General features: G+C 40.0%; 1 protein-coding gene across 1 annotated transcript in view; it reads right to left on the bottom strand.

The window, feature by feature from the left end:
- SYNJ1 (synaptojanin 1) overlaps positions 1-19,138 on the bottom strand; it is a 38,756-nt gene extending 19,618 nt beyond the window's left edge. Inside the window, 17 exon segments of the mRNA XM_032094381.1 lie at positions 272-464; positions 809-827; positions 830-859; positions 862-947; positions 1,981-2,065; positions 2,442-2,633; positions 5,646-5,669; positions 6,892-7,048; positions 10,128-10,280; positions 11,465-11,546; positions 13,287-13,456; positions 14,733-14,829; positions 15,119-15,180; positions 15,733-15,816; positions 17,039-17,264; positions 18,381-18,648; positions 19,042-19,138. Coding sequence (XP_031950272.1) covers positions 272-464; positions 809-827; positions 830-859; positions 862-947; positions 1,981-2,065; positions 2,442-2,633; positions 5,646-5,669; positions 6,892-7,048; positions 10,128-10,280; positions 11,465-11,546; positions 13,287-13,456; positions 14,733-14,829; positions 15,119-15,180; positions 15,733-15,816; positions 17,039-17,264; positions 18,381-18,648; positions 19,042-19,084 — 1,971 coding nt within the window. The 5' untranslated portion in view covers positions 19,085-19,138.
- Positions 19,139-19,144: the final 6 nt, after the last annotated feature.

Genomic DNA, 19,144 nt, shown 5'->3' with positions numbered 1-19,144 from the left:
ATGTGAAGTCCTGTGATTCCAAATGCAAGTCAACTCATGTTCCATCATCTCCATCATTACACTGGAAAGGTCTATTCTTTCTGCAGTCTTCTAGTTTGCTAAATAAACATTGTGGGAACTCAATTATCTCTGAGATCTCTAACCCAAGGAAATCTGATTTCCACAGGAATCTGGGGAAGGGGGAAAATGCAAATGGAGCTTTGGGATGACACTTCTGGAGCTCCAAGCACTTCACTTCTCATTTGTTATGGAATTTGAACACTGTGCTTACCATTGGAAAACCAAGCTTGCGAGATATTTCTACAAAGTCTTCATTTCTCTCCTTGACTTGGGATTGCCCTGCAGCAAAATGACTACACACAAAGCAAAGGCTGGAGGTATGGAATAGCATCCGAATGGCCACTGCACCTTTGTTCCCAGTGGCTCCTCCCATGCCAGTCTTGACAGTATCAACAGCAACATCCCTGAAATAGTGAAACAACTATTAAACATTCCAGTAACCTGGCATAGACTGCTCCGAGTGTGACACTGGGCTGGGAGGGACACATTGTTCTTCCAGCCACAGGGCTAGTTTTAACGAGTTCCAACAGCCACTGAGCAGTAACAGGTATAAAACCTCAGCTTTTCAAGCTCCCTGGGCAACCAAGGAGGCATTTAAAAACTAAGATAAAAGAACTTAAACACTGCTCCACCAGAAGGTGGAACAGCTCTTTCAGAGCCCCACATGGCTCTGAGGGCATTGGGTGTTATCCTGCAACAGAAAGCAAGCTGACGGTGCCCCAAGCTGGAGCCAGCTGTGCTCACTGACCTGATAAAGGGAGCATGCTGGGCCTGATGAACACGAAGAGGCAGACGCCACCAGCTGCTCTGAAGCCAGCAGCACATACTTGTAATCTCTGGAGATGGTCTTCTGCAGCTCAGCAGCCCAGAGCTTCTGATTGGTGGTGCTGGCAGTGAGATTAAAAACACCAGGTTTCGAAATAAACAAAACTGAGCAGGTTTCTAGCTGGTGATTGAGCTGACTAAACTACATTCAAGAACCTCAAGTAAACCCTTGAGGAAGTAAACCAAAGGCCAAGTTGCAAATAGTGCTCAAATCCCTCCCCAGCAGACACAACAGGTTCTAGACTGTCATGACATAATTGTTTCACATTCAGCCTCTACAAATTGCTGCCTCACTTTTCCCAACACCACAGACAACTTTAGGAGCCATGGCTATCTTTCCTGTATTTATGAGCCTAGACTAGAGGAGCAAAACCTAAGAATTGTTTTAGGGAGTTAACTTCCTAGCCTAGAGCTCAATCGATAAAACAGGTGTCCACAGTCTCAGATCAAGAAGAAAACATCCTTAGAGACCTAACAGACTATGGTTTTTCAGAGCCAGCACTGGACAGAAATGAAAAATATCAGGCCTGGAAACAGCATTAACTACACGTATGGTGAAAACAGGGATGACAAGGCTAACACTTGGTACCCAAAAGACAAAAATCCGCACAAAGGCTACAGCATTATAGGCTTCAGGTGCTCTTCCCAATGAGTTAAAACCTTCCCTAACACCAGGAAATAATGCAAAACAGGCAGAGAAAACAATGGACAAAGGGAATATGGTGCTAGGACTACACACACATTTATCACTGGTATCACCCACCACTGAGAAAAATGTATTTCCATGACCCAGTCTGCTAGGAGTGAAAAATCCCAACTCCACAATAACATATCCATGCAATATATGGAATGGCAGTGAAAACTAACAGTGTGGAAGGAAGCCTTCCTTTAAACAGATCACAATCTGATACAGAACAGCATACCAACAACACGTGCTTTTGAGAAGATTTTCACGGGATTTGTTGTTCCCAGCAATACAAAACACAGGAACTGCAGAACACTGCGAGCACTGGAGAAACCAAAATTTCAAATAACACGTGACTTAAAAAAGGTGATTATCAGCCAAACTAGTACTGTGTGGATTGGATCACCCACCTGGCATTCACAATGTTTCCTGCATTTAACTCCACCATTTCTTCAAATCCAATGGCAAATATGTCCACAGGTTTGCTTTTGCGATCTCGAGGTAAATATGGAAAGAGTTAATTCTTGTTTCTAATTAACTTAAGAATGAAGACCTCACATACATATTCATTTTAAGAAAGAAATTCCTTATTTGGAAAAAAATTCCTCCCTGTGAGGGTGGGGAGGCCCTAGGCTGCCCAGAAAACCTGTGTCTGTCCCATCCCTGGAAGTGTCCAAGACCAGGTTGGACGGGGCTCAGAACAACTTGGGCTAGTGGAAGGTGTCCTTGCCCGTGGCAGGGGTTGAGACTGGATCGTTAAGGTCCCTTCCTACACAATTCTACAATTCTGTGATATCTGTTTCAATGTTTGTGATCTACTTAGAAAAATCACAGTTTTCAGGAAAAACTCATGACAGAACACAAATCCTACCTTGGAATTCATGGATCCCAGCCAATTTTGGTGCATCCAGAAGCCAGTCAGTGAGGGTTTGATTTCTGAAGGCAATACTTCGAAACTGCTTCCCCCCATTGACGTTCCATGTCCCAACACAGACTCGGATTTTTTTCGGTTTTGCATACTTGTAGAAGTTCTCACACATGCTCTTCAGTACTTTTACAGATGCTGCAAAAACATTTGAAAAGACATTATTTTCATAGTGAATGATTCTTCAGAAAACTCGGCAGTGAGATCTTTCCAAAGTGCACAAAGTTAAACTGTGAAAGCACATGGAATGCAGCTTTCCCAGGGGAAAATACCCTTAGAGACACATTACTTGTGTGGGTAAGACACTGACTGAAAACCAGCAGTGATTTGTTCAAAATTATATAGAGAAAAAATAATACACGAAGGAAACAATTTCCACGTTTTATAAATATCTGTTGTTCTTTCACCTCATCTGTGACTCTCTAAGGAAACCATAATTTTTCATACATACCAACAAGGGTATCTACCTCATTTTCACAGATTAAATTTATGAAATCCAATCTCTGTTACAGAGCCAACTTGCAGATATATTCGTTTTTGGAAGTGTAAAAGTGGCTGATACACTACAAGTAACAAAATAGAGAAGGTACATTATTTCATCATATCACAGTATGACTATTTAAACCACAAATCTCAATTATTTTTAGGTCAGCTGAATTCCTAAAGAGCTGCTTTAGTGAGGACAGTAGGCTGGGATTCAAAATAATTAAACTCACTTCTCTGTCCCATCAGCCTTTACCTGTGCCTTGTTTTTATCTGCCAGATGGAGAGAGAGGAACAACCCATCTGTACAGGACATTGTGAGAAACACAGAAAGAAAAAAGCTGGTTCAACGGTCAGGTACTTTACCTAAGCAATATTAATTTACCTATTTTGAATGTTCTCATGGTTATCAGACTCCAAAAGAACAACATAAACAATATTAGATGGAATTCTTCCCTTCACTTGTCGCTGCCTAGAAAAATACGCAGTTGCTGGAAACAGTATTTTCATTTAAATCCCCAAAATAAGATCATTAGTGAGCTGCTGTTGTCTTTTCAGTTGTTCTAAGTTTATCATCTTGGCTACCTGGTTAAAACAAAACTCAGGTATTCTCTCTCCCTACTGGGTTTGACAAAAACTGGAAGCAAGAGAGGAAAATATATTGTGTTTGTTGGCTGTGAACTCTTTCCCTGCTGAACAAATCACACACCCATAAACGGGCCAATCACACAGAAAAGACAGTGAACTGGTTGGCGTCTCCTTGGGGTGCTCCAAGCAGATCATACTTGGGATCATGCTTTCCTCATGAAAATACAGGGCAATGCAGTCTAGAAGACAGTAAGGAGCCAACAGGGTACTTGAGCCCTCCAGGCAAGAGCCAAATACCACATCTGCTTCTGACCCACACCCCAGGTGACTCCAGCCAGGAACTCGAGCACATGCCCAAAAGGCCACAGAGTGTCAAGGACAGGAGCTACCTCAGCACCCGGCCACTGAAGGGAAAACAATCCCAGAAGTGCTGTCACCACAACACATCCAAGAACCCAAATCATCCGAAGGGCTGGCTGAACCCCAGGAACCCAAACTGGTGTCGTAGGCAGCTGTGCAGGCCTGCAGAGATGAGCCTTTGCAGCACTCTAAGCAAGTTGAATAGCAGAGTTTGGTGGTTTCTCATCTCTGGTTCCTTCTTTCTCTTTTGAAAATTTAGTAGATTTCAGCTTCCTTTTAGTCACTCCAAATCATTCAGTTGCTATACAGAAGCTTTTAAGAAAAGCTGCAAAACTCAATTATTGCCTATTTGACTCCTGATGTTGTTATGAGACCCTAATGTGAAAAGCCTTACCGGGTTAGACTCTAACTTTAGAACTGAACAGACAACAAGCTTATTGCAAACAAAAAATTGATATCTTTAAACTAGCCGTCTTCCTAAATTGTAGAATGACTCCTTTTATAAATTAGAGTAATTAAAAATAAAAATTTCTACTGCTTTCCAAAATATTGAGTGAACCAAGTGCTTTTCAGGGCTCCTGAGACCATGATTTTTCTACATATTTCTAGTTATTTATCTCTTCAGCTAAATTGTGCCTCACTCTCCAACATCAGAAATCCAATCAGTTACATCTTCTGTTATTTTGCAGCAAAAATACTTCGGCTGCTGCTCTTCCTAGGCAAGCAGAAATTTGGAAATCAGTTCTACAAAGGAATCGTTAATTTAAAATTCTCTTTGGGATATTCCATGCAACTGAACTTGATGGAACTGTTTTACTGCTACATCCAAATTCCTGTAGGAATATTTCAATATATGCAATTTGTACCCAGGTGAAACCCTGAAATGCTAAAAACCAGTTGATTTATAACTCCTACAAAAATAGGTATTCTAATAAATAATAAAAATATAAGAATAACAATAATAATTTATAAATGAATAAAAATAGTTGACTCCTCTTTCGGAGTTGGAAGGTAATACCATCAGTGAGAGTGTGACCGGTCATTCCAATAAACACTTGGTTACACTGACTAAATGCCAGTGAATCACTCAATTTCAGACATACATTACTTGTGACTCAGATTTCATTCTTTAGATACTCCCTAAGAGTTAAGTAGGTAGAGTAAAACACATATAGGAAAAGCAAAATTGGCACATGTAAAGGCCATTTAAATTTGCTCAGCATGCAATAAAATGTGAAGAGAAGAGATTAGAAATATTTTATTTTAAATAATGTGTTCTGGGAACAAGAACACGAGGTGCTGCACAGCTGACTAGTTTCCTGCACAAATACATGCATGTGGAGCCTTCTAGCAGCAATTAAGATGAAATAACGAATTGTACTGAAGAATTTGACCTCTTATCCTAAACAAAGCAAAAAATACAGAAGCTTCCAAATAAAAAGGCAAATTCCTTTACAGCCAGAGCATTTGCAAAAATAAACCCCTGCAAATTGGTTACCTCATTTCCTAACTTGCACCCAAGTTCAACTGCAACATTTTTCAGCTCCTCGATTCTCACTTTTCTTGGATTAAAGGATGTTAGGATACAGGAATGTCAGACCCAAACACCACCAGGAAAATGTGAGCCCACAGCCAAATATTACACAGACACAAGAAAAGCCAGAGGACAACGACCGCTGGTCAGGTATTTACAGCTTATTTTACTGTACTATACTATACCTGATTGTAATGATTGCTCTGAAACTACGGATGCAGTAAGAGGAAAACAAGAAAAAATTAGTCAAATAAGTCATTGCTTTTCAGGATTTTCCAGCAATGTGTGAGAAAACATGCTGTTAATATACAGTTTATTACACATAACCATTTGCATCAGTTAAAGCACACGTTTTATGCTGCAAAATCTACAAAGTTTCACAACAGGATTAGCAAATTCTCTTTTCCTTCTTCATTAATAAGGGATTCACACATGTTGAAGTACCCCACTAGTTAACTTGCCACCTAGCAGAGAATGCAGAGACATCTCAGGGAAGAGGGATTAATGCTCCTCAGCTGTCAGGAGCTGCGAACGTGGAAAGGGCAGCTTACATTCGCAGGAAAAGTGAGAAGAAATGAAAACAAATTTTAACTAATTTTGAGGTAAGGTCAATTTAGCAGGTTTCAGATATAAGAAAAGTTACAATAACATGAAACCTTGTGCTAAACAAATGGGACAAAACTACTCGGATTCCACATCGGATGAAGGTGTGGACCCTCGAGATGAAGACTACAACTTGGCAATGATTTTCTTCTAGAGACAGAGATTTTCGCTGACGCTTTGACATACTCTTCCTCATTCTAGGTTGAGATGGGTCAGGGGGAAGGAAAAAAAATGAAAAGGAAAATTTAACAATGTTATTAATCCCTAAAAATTGCAGTAACCCAGAACATTATTACTCGGGATCTTGGAAACAAGATGCAAATTTAAGTTCCTTCTTTGCCCAAATACGAGCTCCTGTATTTTTTATGTCCCAGGAGAGGACTGAACCCAGCCCTACAACTGAGCCACTGTTTTCTTGTCCACCAGACCTGCAGAAGATGGGATTGACTGCAGTCCGGGGGACCACAGAGGCTACATCTCTTTGGGGATGCAGGATTCTGGTTCAGTACCCTGTTCTCATGAGGGGAACCACCTTCCTGGTACCAAACCCTCAAGACTCATGTGGCTGCTCTGCACAAGCAGAGTTTCTTATCAAAATATCTCTGGTTTTGATGCAGAACTTCACCCACAAATCATACACAGGTAAAGAAATTTCTGCAGCACATTAGTTTGCCACTATTAGTAAAGCAGAAGTAACTTTCGTCTTTTAGTAAGCCAAAAGAACATAAAATAGCATTTATACTTTCCAACAGTGCTTTGAAAACAAACTCTATACAGCTTTTTTACACCAAATAGTTATCAGAGATTAAAATCCTGAAAGACACATACCGCGTAAACTGCTGGTGGTTAAGAGAGCCCGTGCTTTATCTGCTAAATCACTATTTAGGGTATTTCCCAATAACAAAACATCAATGGCCTCCTGCTTGGAGCTATCAAAAAAGTTATTTTGGATCGTTCTGGTCACAGAACGAGCACCATCCTTCAGCTTTCCAGCCTGTTAGAGAGGAACACGTATAAAATATTTTATGTCGGACACTGCTCATAATACATTGGCAATATTCAGTAGCACATATGTAAACTGTGTTAATGATTTTAAGGGCTAAGGCAATTTTCTTCTTTAAGTGTTAAATCAAATTGTCTGAGCCTACTGTGCTACATGTGCTTTCCCCCCACCCCCAAATGGTAAACACAGTAATACCTACAAGGCGTATCTAACAAGCAGATTTAAATTAAACTAAATAAAATAAAATGCTGCAGGGAGGGGAATTTTTTTTTTTTTCCTAAACCCATGGTCTTGAAAAAGTAATTTGATACAGTGCCATGTTTAGACCACGACAGGGATTTTGGGCTTTTCCCCAAACAGTGAGAGATGAGCAAGTGCTCGAGTCCAAGTACCATGATACATGAAGGTATATGTTTATGCACATAGGAATTCAGAAGTCACATTCTGGAATAACCATGTTAAAAAAACCAGAGAGAGCTTCAACTTAAGACCCCTTAACTTGTTGAAAGAACATGCAAAGTCTCATGCAGTATCCCAGAAGGAACACAGACACTAATCCATGGCTACAGACACACCCGGACACCGTCTCCGCACACTCTGGCCTGACTAATTCGCATGGCAGAGGAACAGTGTCCACAGCTGGGCTAAACAAGAGTCTCCAGAAAAATGTGCTGCTGCTGCAGACGTACCCGAAGGTCACACAGACCTAAAGGATAATGTAACTAACACGTAATGCAGTCTCATACTCAATTCCAAACCTCACAGTGCTGACGTGGGCACACAAAACCACCATTCTGATTACACATGCTGTTGCATGTACTTTGCCTGTGAGGTGTCTGTAAACACACACTACTGCAGGTACATGAAATACAGACTGTGATCCATCAGGGATGCTGCATGGGATTGTGTCATTATAAAAAAATACTCCCAAGTTTACAGCTTGCATTGTCCATGAAAGCCTATTAAATGCATGTGAAAAGAAGGTAAAAGCTTAATAAAACTACCCTAGGATTTAGTTCTATGAATTGTGCTAGACAAGACAGAAGCTACTCTTTTGGCAAGGCTAAGTGGAAGTAAATTGACACCATAACTTTTCGCAGACAATGGGGATGAGGTGCAGAGAGCACTCTACTGCAACAGGATTTTGAAGGATTTTGATAGGATATGCTCCTTCCTGGCAGACAATGTACAACTGATGATCCAAAACCACACTCACCATTCACATATCAGGCAATTAATTGAAAGGAACCCAGAGAAAGCAAAAAAAAGAGCAAGTAAGGAGTTAGATGTAACGAGCATTGTAATACTTTAAAAAGAACTGGTTTTCAGTATAGAAATGTATATTAACACGTTTAGGGTTAAATAATTTTCTCCTATGTGAAATTTTCTGCAATTTTACTTCTAAGTACCCTTGGGCTTTGAAGAATCAAACTGACAAGTAAGAAATGGAACAATTTCAAGCATCAAACTTTCATCTGAGAAACGAGAAATGCAACTTAAAAACTGCATTTTAAAGTATATACTGAGAGTACTCAAAAACATACTGCGTCATGTGCATTGAAACAAGAGCGAGTATTGCATGGCTTTGCAAGCATTAAAGATCCTCTCTGAATAGACAGGATTTGTGTCAGAGATGCTAGGGTATGATTTATGAGATGTGATACTAATTAGAGCTGTCCCGGGCAGGGATCCAGCATCATTCTAAAGACAGCAGAGTAAATGTACTGTCGTGGTTTAACAGTCTGGAACCAGGACATCTACTCTATGTTTTAAACATTAAAAATGGAAATGTAAATACATTAAATGCATTTTTTAAAGTAAAAAAAAAAAAACAAACAAATAGCCAAATGAACTAGATGAAATAGAAAACTATTAATTTAGGAAAAAGAATTAAGAAGGTTGAATGGCAAAGCCAAGACAAGGGGAGACACTCCATAAAATACTTACTGCTGTTTTCCTGGCAGTCTGGGTGACATTTTTGTGAGAAAATAAAACTAAACATCTTGAACCACATTCCACTCTATAGTAAAATACAAGCATTCCCAAATGAGAAGTCTTGTATGCATCAGTCAAGGGGCAGAATAAGCAACAAGTTTATCTGAGCTCTTTTCTTCTTATGTGTTTTGCTGTGATACCTCCTACATGAGCAGAGAAGGACCCTGGCACAGTGTGAATGAACAAATAATGGAAAATCCAAAACAGTTGGCTATGGGTACATCGGCTATAACATGGAATGAAAAGCAGCACATTCTTCAGCAGAAAGAACAATGTGAAAAGATGTTTTGAAGGAACTAAAGGCAAAAATTGCTACAAGTTCAACATTTATTTGTCTTGACAGGTTATCACTTGGCAAGGGACAGGATTAAGGAAACAAAAAAGCAACATTTTGAGGAAAAAAAACCCAAAAGACAGCATTAGAACATGGGAACAACCCAGGCATCAACCAAGACAAAACAAGCTGAAGAGAAACATTACACCGTCATGGAACACAGAACTGTTGTCACAGCGTTAGAAAGCAGGGTAGAAATGAAATTCGTGGTGTTTTCAGTAACTGCAGAACTAAAAAGAAAAAGCTGGACAAACATTCAAACAAAACCCATCAGCTACAACTTGTTTAGCATTAACACTATTAAACACTAAAACCACAAACAACATCATATCAAACACACTTGAAAAGGAGATACAGTGAATGAAATAACAGCAGAGGCACAGAGGAAACGTGAAAAGAATCAAAAGAAACTAAAGCCAATTTGACTATACACTTTTCCGAACTATGTTCTAAAGAAATTGAAGATTTGAGCCTTATCCTTTACACAGAATGGTGTTATCTGCGAGGCAGGAGCGCGCCTAGGAAGGGATGTACAGGAACGTGACCTGCTTATCAACAGAACCAACCATTTGAAGTTAATTGTTTCGGTTGGTTGCCTTTTGTTTGGGATTGTTTTAGGATTACAAAGAACACATTTTTTAAAGAGAGAATCTTGCCATTGCTATATTAATGGCAGAATTTATTAAAACCCATAGTGAACACTGCTAAAACATTTGAAAAGATGTAGTTTACCTTGGCCTTTCCTTCAAGGGCTCCGGTTCCAGCATAAATTTTACTGACAGAATCACCATTCACAGACCACATGGATCGGAAAACTTCCTGAAAGCGAGTAACTAACTGAGGCTTCTCAGCTAATCCTAATACCTCCAGCTGTTTTGTTAGCATCTGCAACAGGTGAAGACAACATTAGCAAAAAAAAAAACCAAACTTTAAATATATTTGTTAAAACGCACATCCTATTTTTCAGCATATATGCATAAAACTCCACAAATCTGGGGTTTATATGCATCATTCCAAGCAAACTGTCACCATATCACACTTGAAAGGCTGCATCATACATGTAATTAGCACCAACACTTCATTTTCTTTTGAAGATAGGTAGTAAAAAAGGAAAATAATTATCTAGCAGATTTGTACATATTTTCATCTTAAAGTTCACCAAACTAAACACAGAAGCTATTTTCAAGAGCTTTCAAAAATCTTTAAAACCTTAGGGTGTCTGACAGCAAGAAGGAGGAGCCTAAAATAACAGACACACAAAAGCAAAATTCTGAAGGTTGGACAGGAATCAACGAAAGATACAAAAGGAAACTTGCAAGACAAAATTAGGAAGAAATAAGCAAGAAGTTTTAGAAATTGGGTGCTTGCTCTTATTTCAGGGGGTCATCCAGAGTTCAGTACTGTTATTTTAAGTATCTAACTGTACTAAATAAAGTAAGAATTCATATATCTCACTTAATAGAATTTTAAAATTAAGTAAGTAGTTCTTCAGGATTAACCATTTCCCTTCTTATTAATTAGTTCTATGCTTTTAGCTCTCATACTTCAGCTGAAATCATAATTTAATTCTCATTGCTGAAAAATCTGACACAATGGGTTTAAAAAAACATTATCTTTATCCAGTTCTTAGAAGGGTAAGAAAGGAAAAAACAGACCTTCAAAGCTAAGTTTGACATGTAAGTACTCTACACATCAAGAGTGTAGAAAGATTTATTCTTATGCCATAGAAAACTCGCGTTAATGCAGCAGCCAAGCACTACATATTCCAGAATCAGATATGTCTGTTCTACAACCAATGCCTTGTACAATTCTCGCAGAAATTCCTCTTAAGAAGAGCGTTTTAAATAACTAAAATTCAGAAAAGAAAAAAATCATGACTTTCCTAGGTTTGACCTTACAGCACCCATACTTTTTCACTTTCAAACATGCTGAAGGTCTTCTCTCAGAAGTCAGAGCATCTCACACTACAAATCCACCCACGAAAAGTTCATTCACCTTTCCTAGGGAAGGTGACACTACTTTTACAGCCTAAGTACCCCAGAAGCAGCAGCTGGATGTGAGTTTCCTACCTCCAAGCCAAAGAAGGCCTGCACACTGTTTGTTCTATCCAGACAGTCCAAGCAGTTGGTCCTGACGGTGCCGCTCTGGGATCTGTGCCAAGGACAACGGGAGAGGGAAAACAAGTGAAACAACTCATCTAACACACATCTCCTCAACAGAGGCAGGGACAGGGAGATCTGAACCAGAGCAGTAAATCAGGGCATTGTCAGTGCGACATTCCTGCCCCACAAGGATATTTATAAACGTGTCAGCAACAGAGGGTGATCTTCAAGTGCTCACTGAACACAGCTCAGGCATTTTCTGCAAATAACATTAGTCTTTCTGCTTCAGTTTCTCCCAATCCTCCTTGCTTGGTTAGTTAAAGTGTTACGCAGGATTAAGTTTTCTTTTCAAACAATTCAACTAACGCACTTCCAAAGAACCTCAGAGAGAAGTAACTCTTAAGTTACAACAAAAATGGAAAAAAAATTACTGAGACAGTTCTCGAATTTGTTTAACTAAAAGTAACAAGAATTTGTGATATAACTAAAGCCAATTCCAACTCCTCATTACTTGCTCATAAAAATTAAAAACAAGCCTCTCTCCTTGAGCTCAAGTGATGTTTGAGGCCCATAGGCACTCAGAACTGCTCCACTTCCTTTGGGAGAAGCCCAGTTAACTCCTGCTAGAAACCTCTCAAAAGGATCATGTTAATCAGCATCCATGTACTGCTTGCTCAGCTAGGAGTACAAAATTCCAGTGACTCTCCCAAGGACACACACTTACCCCTTACTTTTGTCATTCCCACTGCCCACTTCGTGTGCCAAGGTCAGTATGGTTTCAGCACCTTTACCTGGAGAACTAACCACAAGCTGCAGCAAGTTCTGAAGAACTTTCTTCAAGACTTTTTTTTTCTTTGGCATTACTATCTCTGCATTTGATTTGAAATACAAAGCAAAAAGCCTGACATTTCCCAAAGGAGACGGTCCATGAACTCACAAGCATTTTTACTGTACCTTTCACTAACACAAATCTTTGAGCTGTCACAAGCCACAATTTTTTGTTTTGCTTTCAGCCTGTTGCATTTTGATTTACGATGGCATTATTTGAATCACCCAAGAAAAAAACACATGCCACTTTTAAAGCTGTTTGGAGCTCATCCCCTCATCATTCAGCAACTCTTTCTCAGGGAGAACCTCACGCAGCACTTCGCTCCACACGAGTTAAAAGGAGGAAGGGTGTGGAAGGGAGAAGAGAAGGAATGTTGCCTATTTCTTGCCCTGCTTCTCTTTTCCTGTCGAGATAAGCACAGCCTTTGCTCCAGGAATCAGGAACAAGTACAGAGCAGAGCAGGAAACATGCATCTCAATCCTGCCTTGAGAGAAAGGAATCTCTCAAGCGGGGGATTCAGGTGCAGTCAAAAACACTGCCCTGAACATGAACATTCACAACACACAGAAAATGGTATGTTCCATCACTGAGGGAAATACTCAGCATATTATACAGGAAGATAGAAAAATAGTCATTAATCCCATGTGGCTGCCCGCCAGAAAAAGGACAATCGACCATTTTCACAAAATTGTGAGGTCAAAGGCCTGAAATGAATTCCTGCCCCTTGAATGTCTCACAGAGATCTTCCTTGAAAATTTTTAGAGCATACACAGAATGAAACAAGATCTTACCAGAGTAAAATAAGTGACTCATATTTCAGCTGTTAAGCATCATCCAGGATACACTAAAACCACAATAACAGAAGCAACATTCTTTCTCTTATCTTCTTGCTGAGGGGTGAAACACATCCCAGCACCACAGTTTAATCTGAGGAAACGTACGGAAGTTATACACACAAACCTTTTCACTTCCTTTCCATCAAAATAAAAAAATCCACACTCTAAGAATTTCTGGACTTGAGGTTTAAGCACACTGTGTAGTTTTTCTGCCTTTCCACCTTTAACCATCTGATGATAGTCAAAGTTCACCATTTTGATATCAGCTGAATGTTCAGATGCTTTCAAATGGCTCTGGCATTGTAAACAGAAAAAAAAAGTATAAATATACCAGTACCTCAACATACAGAAGTAGGAGCTAAACAAGAGACTATAAATATTTTTAAAGTTGTTTTATTTGCTTTCTATTAGGTAAAATGAAACCATTTTTACCACCATTGAAACAAATCACTCAGAACTGATTAACATTCCATGTGTATTTTTGTTTCCCTTGTCACAAAGTCAGGTTTTCCCCTTGCTACCCCAGGGGTCACCAAGGCAGCCCACAGCCTCTTCTGCTGTCAAATGCTTTCACCTGCACAAGGTCATTTCAGTGAAACCCCTTTTTGCCAACAGTCACTGACATGCCTGTCAGCAATGGGGGTTAAGTAAACACTTTAACAACTACTACTGATAAAAAACCCACCCAAATTATTTAGGTTGCTGTGGAGAGTGGCTTGAGCAAAACTTTCCCTAATATTTCCTGAAAAACCCTTAAGTGCTCAGACAGTGTTGGCAAAGCCCTGGGTATCGATGCACATCTGGGAACCCTCCTGTATCCTACCAGGAGGGCTGGATACAGGAAATATCCCAGTGAATGTCCCCAGCTATTCAATCACTACAACACAGAGGGAAAAGGGAGAAGGAAAATAACAGATGGCTACTGCCATGTTCTCTGGCTTCAGACAGAGCTCCTCAAATGGTTGGTATTTATGAACTGCAAGGTTCAGGCAGAGAAAGCATAACAAGAGTGTTCTGACGTTGTCTTTTAAACTAACCAGTGGGATTTAATGAAAGCAGCCACTTATAGTTAACATCTTCTGAACAAACATTTCCTGCTAATCACAAAGCAGCTTTAAGGTGATAGATTGTGTTTTTAAAAGAATATTAAGGGATTTACCCATTTATTCCAAAAGAAATATCCTTAAAAGAATATCACAGCATTAAGTATCATAAAGTATCATGTATTTATTCATCAATTTTATAGGGTAAAGAAGACTTATGTTCTCAATAAGACACTAGTAAGGATGAAATATGAAAATAACTTAAAATCCCTCAACACTGTCTATGTTGCTGTTAATAGTTTTTCAGTACAGTAACCAATCTGAACAGAATCAAAGAGGAATCATGTAGAGAGCTTTTAACAATTCATTTCACATCATGTATCTTAAGCAGTGCTGTTATGATAAATCCAATCTTAGCTCCCAGAGCACAGCACACCTGGGATTTGGTTTCCAAACGCTATGTAAAAGCTTCCTTGCAAACAAGCAAATTCCAAGGATATGCACAGCAAAAGAACTGTCACACTCACCTGGAAAGCTTTGCTGAGCATGTGCTCCCCTTCTTTTGCCCCAAGTAAATTTACAATAATTTGCTTGCCATATAAATTTTTAAGGGTTTGGAAATGCCTGTTAACAGAAGAAAAATTCCACAGTCATCTTCTGGCACGCAGAAAATGAACAGCAACACCTGCAACACTGAGTGAGATGTTGCAAAGTATTCAATATCAATTTTATTCACACTTTCCAACGAAGCATTCAAAGGCATAAGCAATCCCCAGGCAGTTCCCAGCTTTGCTGAATCCCACTTTTGTACAGACAAAGCCTCCCATTCGGAATAACATATCCCATCTCTGTGATGCAGCAGAACTTATCAGAGGTTTGCAGTGCATTAACAAAAGCTTTAGACATTTTTCACCTGTCAAAAGCTGGTGCATTCGCCTCGAAACCCCTTGACATCCTGACACGATGGGATCCCACCTACGACACCGAGATTACATTAAATTGTAATTTTGAGTAAAAGGCATGTAAACGTTTCAGCAGTTCTACTGCAAAATACTGGTAATGTCTAAAGAACCTAGAGTCCCCGTAAGGCACAAACTTTTTTTTAACCCTTCCTGTAAAAAATGAGTCATGGTAGTAGCTGCTGAACCAGTCCCTCTTTCAAGAAAATTGTGATGAAAATCTACTAGAGTAGGTCTTGATCCTTATTGACTTCTTGAAAAGACTTCTTCTCAAGAACAACTCAGAAGAAAACAGTCTCTTTGGACACCCTTAGATAACCCATTTAAAAGATGAAAAAGTCAGAATTTCAAAGAGAAGACATGGAAAAAAGAATGGACATTCTTTTTGCAAAGCAACTTTTGGATTTGAGAAGAGCAGGCTTGGTGAGTCACAATAGCACCAACGTGCTCCCAAAGGATCACCTCACCCTCACAGGCAACTGTGAAGAAGAGCCCAAAGGCTAGTAGATGATGTTTAAAAGGACACGAATAAGAATTATCTGTATAATTATATCTATCTCCTGCTTACCTGCAGCCCTGGCTGTTCCCAGAATAATGGAACAGATCCTCGAATCTGTATGAAAGATGACACAGAGTCATCTAAATATATCACCTGTTAAGGGAAGTAAAGCATAGTATTAGTAATTATCACAGTGTAAGATTTTAGACCTCTTAGCCTTAACTAAACGTGGAGCAAATAAAATATTTATGTATTACACATTCCACACTACCAGCTAAAATACTGCGTTTCTGAGACTTCTCTTCATCCTCTCTGAACAATTCCTACAAAAAGTTCCGTCGCTCTCACGCTCCCTTGCAGAATCACAATTCACAATTTGTAAGGAAATACAGCTTTTATTATTTGGGCTTGAGTAATTTCTGCACTAGGAGTAAGATAAATAACTTGGTAAGACATCTCTGCAGGAACAGTTAAAATAAACACCAATGCACAGAAAATCACCATGCAGCCTACTCAGAACACTTGCACAGATTTCCTGCATCAGAAACCAACATATCACCATCCATGAAGTATCCAGGAAAGGACACCTGAAGTGGAATAACACGCCACAGCCATTCAGTGACATTGGCACGCCAGGAAACTCGGGCAGAGAAAGCATAACAAGAGCGTTCTGACTACACTCAAACTGGAGGTGTAGAAGCAGAGCCCTTCCTGGACAAAGCCCTCCTTCAGTCACCTGGGTTCTGGAAGGAGTCAGTGAGTCAGCCAGAGAAACCTAGGAGCATGAACACGGCTGCAGGACCAACCCCTCGGGAATAGGTTATCATGGAAAGTGAGCCAAGGAAAGCTAGCAAAGAAAGATTTAGCAGGTTCTCCCATTTCTGTATAATGAGGGCAGAGCTATGAAATCCAAGGCAGCAGAATTACAGCGGCTTTACAAGCTGCCTTTCAGAGGAGCTGTGCTAAGTGGAATGCTTTCATCTTTCCCGAGCCACCAGACACCAGTGTTTTGGTATTTGCCAAAAAATCCCTTTTGCCCGTTTCTTTACTTTAGATTAGCTCAGGCCAGAAGTGGCACATGCGGCCATGCGGCTCAAGGGGCTCAGAGGAAGCACAGCTACCCACAGGAGTTCAGCACCTTCTTAAGCTACTGCAACTCAGACCCAGGCATGCCCTGACCATAAGCCACACTAAAAACCAAGATGATCAAGTTACGTAACCTACTTAGCTTCCTAATTTAGCACCAAAGAAACTATTCCAATATCTGCTGGTGGCAGGCTTGACTTGAGATTTGTCGATTTAGAGCAAAAATCTAACCACACGTGGGCTTATACTGGCTCGTCAGCCAAGCCATGGGCACTGGAGCATAACATACCTGCTCTGTTTCAACGAAATTGGCAACGTGACCATCATCATTTGTTCCCCGGACGTTAAATCTGGTGCCAGCCCGTTCACAGCTTAGTCGGGAAATGAGACAAGCCTTTGCCTGCTTGTGAGCTGCATAAATTGTCCTGATCTCCACTCCTCCACACATGAGACGTAACAACCAGTCATCACAATTCACACCATAGTGCTTCAGATGTAAATGCAGTGACTGGTTCCTATCAGGGAGAAAACAACCATCAAGTAAGTGGAAGGAATTACAATCCAGCTCAAACTGTTAAGCCAACTACTAACTCCTTACAATTTACAGCTACTAGCACAAATAAGAACAGGAAAATAGGCATGCGATAGTTTTGTGATGTAACTCTCATTTAAATGTCCCTGAAATAGCAAAGTTTACAAGAGACCTGAGCTTACTTTCTACCTTCATAATTTTGTCTTATACTTGATCAGATTCCTCTACCTGACCAAAATAGTGGCAAAGACTAGAGAAGCATTGGCTCATATGCCAGAGCTGGCTTGGTGTATTTTGGCCAGAAGAGAGGGAAGGATGTAGCTTTTCACCTGTTCTAACAGCGTAAAGCCAAGCCTTCAGCACCCTTCCGAGGTTCTTGGACACACAGAGCGTTTTTAACAGATGTTGAAGGGACCAGAATTTCTGACACGACAGTGTGCGTTACTGGCATTATTTAAGCTGCTGATTGGCAGAAACAGCAGGATTCCTTCTACCAAAAACTCTTTATGTGAAAACTTATACTTTATTCAAAAATATCCAGTAAAAGAATAGTGAGTGCAGCAGCCAAGCAAAGTGCACTTTGTAGCACAGCCTACCTGCCGTCTCAATAAAATCAGCAATTTTCTGAGTAACAAAACTTCTGAAGTGCTTTCATAAGTTGAAAACCCTCTTGGAACATACCTATAAACACGACACCACTTTGGAACCCAGAATGTACAAAACAGTAATTTTTTTTCTTTGAAGCTTCATTACCACACCCATTTAAAAAACTGACACAACTGATGAAGAACTAAGAGGCACCAAAACTGAAACACAATACGACAGCAGATGTTCAGATGAAAATACAATATAAGCAGTAAAAAAATCTGTCTGTGTCTTCCGATTAAGAAACTCAAAGCGCTCACAGAAACATCCTGTCATTAGTACCATACTTCTGCCCTTAAGAGTTCAAGTAACGCTATTCTATCTCCTCAAGATTTGTGGGAGAAAGGTGTACGTGTAAGAGCTGGGAAAGACAAGGATAAAAACTTGCCAGGCATTACTTTGTGGAAGGATTCATTACTCTACATAACGCCTGCTGAACCAATTCTGAACTCACCAAAAGAACCTATTGTCAGTACTGTGCTCCTGCATGCTGCGGTGAGCACTGAGACTCAGGTCTAAGCTGACACCAGTTGCAGACCACGCAAAATAAAAGTTCCCGGAGTTCAGCACTTTGCGCACTTCTGAAATACGATCCTCATCTGTTGGGTCAACTCGCAATGACACAAACTCGGTGGAAGTAACTCGGAAAACTTCAGAGTCCTGAATCTTTCCCACAGACATGCATCCTGTTACCAGAACCAGATAATGTAACAGTGTGTCCCCTGCAAAACAAGGAAAGGCACAGGTAAGAGAATGGATCTTAGCATAGTAGGATGTTGATTCATTCATGTGCTAAAGGCATGCAAGCCCACCTCAGTTTGCCTGAAAAAAGTACAAAAAGAACCAACATCTAGAATACGTTCCCAAGTTCAACAGAAGAAAAGGAGAAACTACACTGCAAAGAGCAGGGATTGCAAAACCGAAAGTTATTTTTGTCCACTACCTCATTTCTGGGAGGGCTCCAAACTTGTAAGTTACTCTACAAAGAAAAAACCAAAACAACAAACCAAATAGAAAAAAATGAGCCCAGTTCCTGTTGCAAAGATCCAGTTTTACGGGAGCAGCACAGTATTCTTCCCCAAATGAAAAAGTCAAGTTCTACATATTTGACTCACCGAGGTTTAATCTTAACACCCCCAAGAGGCCATACGCATCCATGACTTTGGAGTACGTATTCTTGATCGTGTCTTTTTCTGCAGAAGCTGTGGAGAGAAAACC

This window comes from Corvus moneduloides, chromosome 2, assembly GCF_009650955.1.
Source record: "Corvus moneduloides isolate bCorMon1 chromosome 2, bCorMon1.pri, whole genome shotgun sequence".
Lineage (NCBI taxonomy): Eukaryota > Metazoa > Chordata > Aves > Passeriformes > Corvidae > Corvus > Corvus moneduloides.
This window is presented reverse-complemented; position numbering and strand designations above follow the sequence as displayed.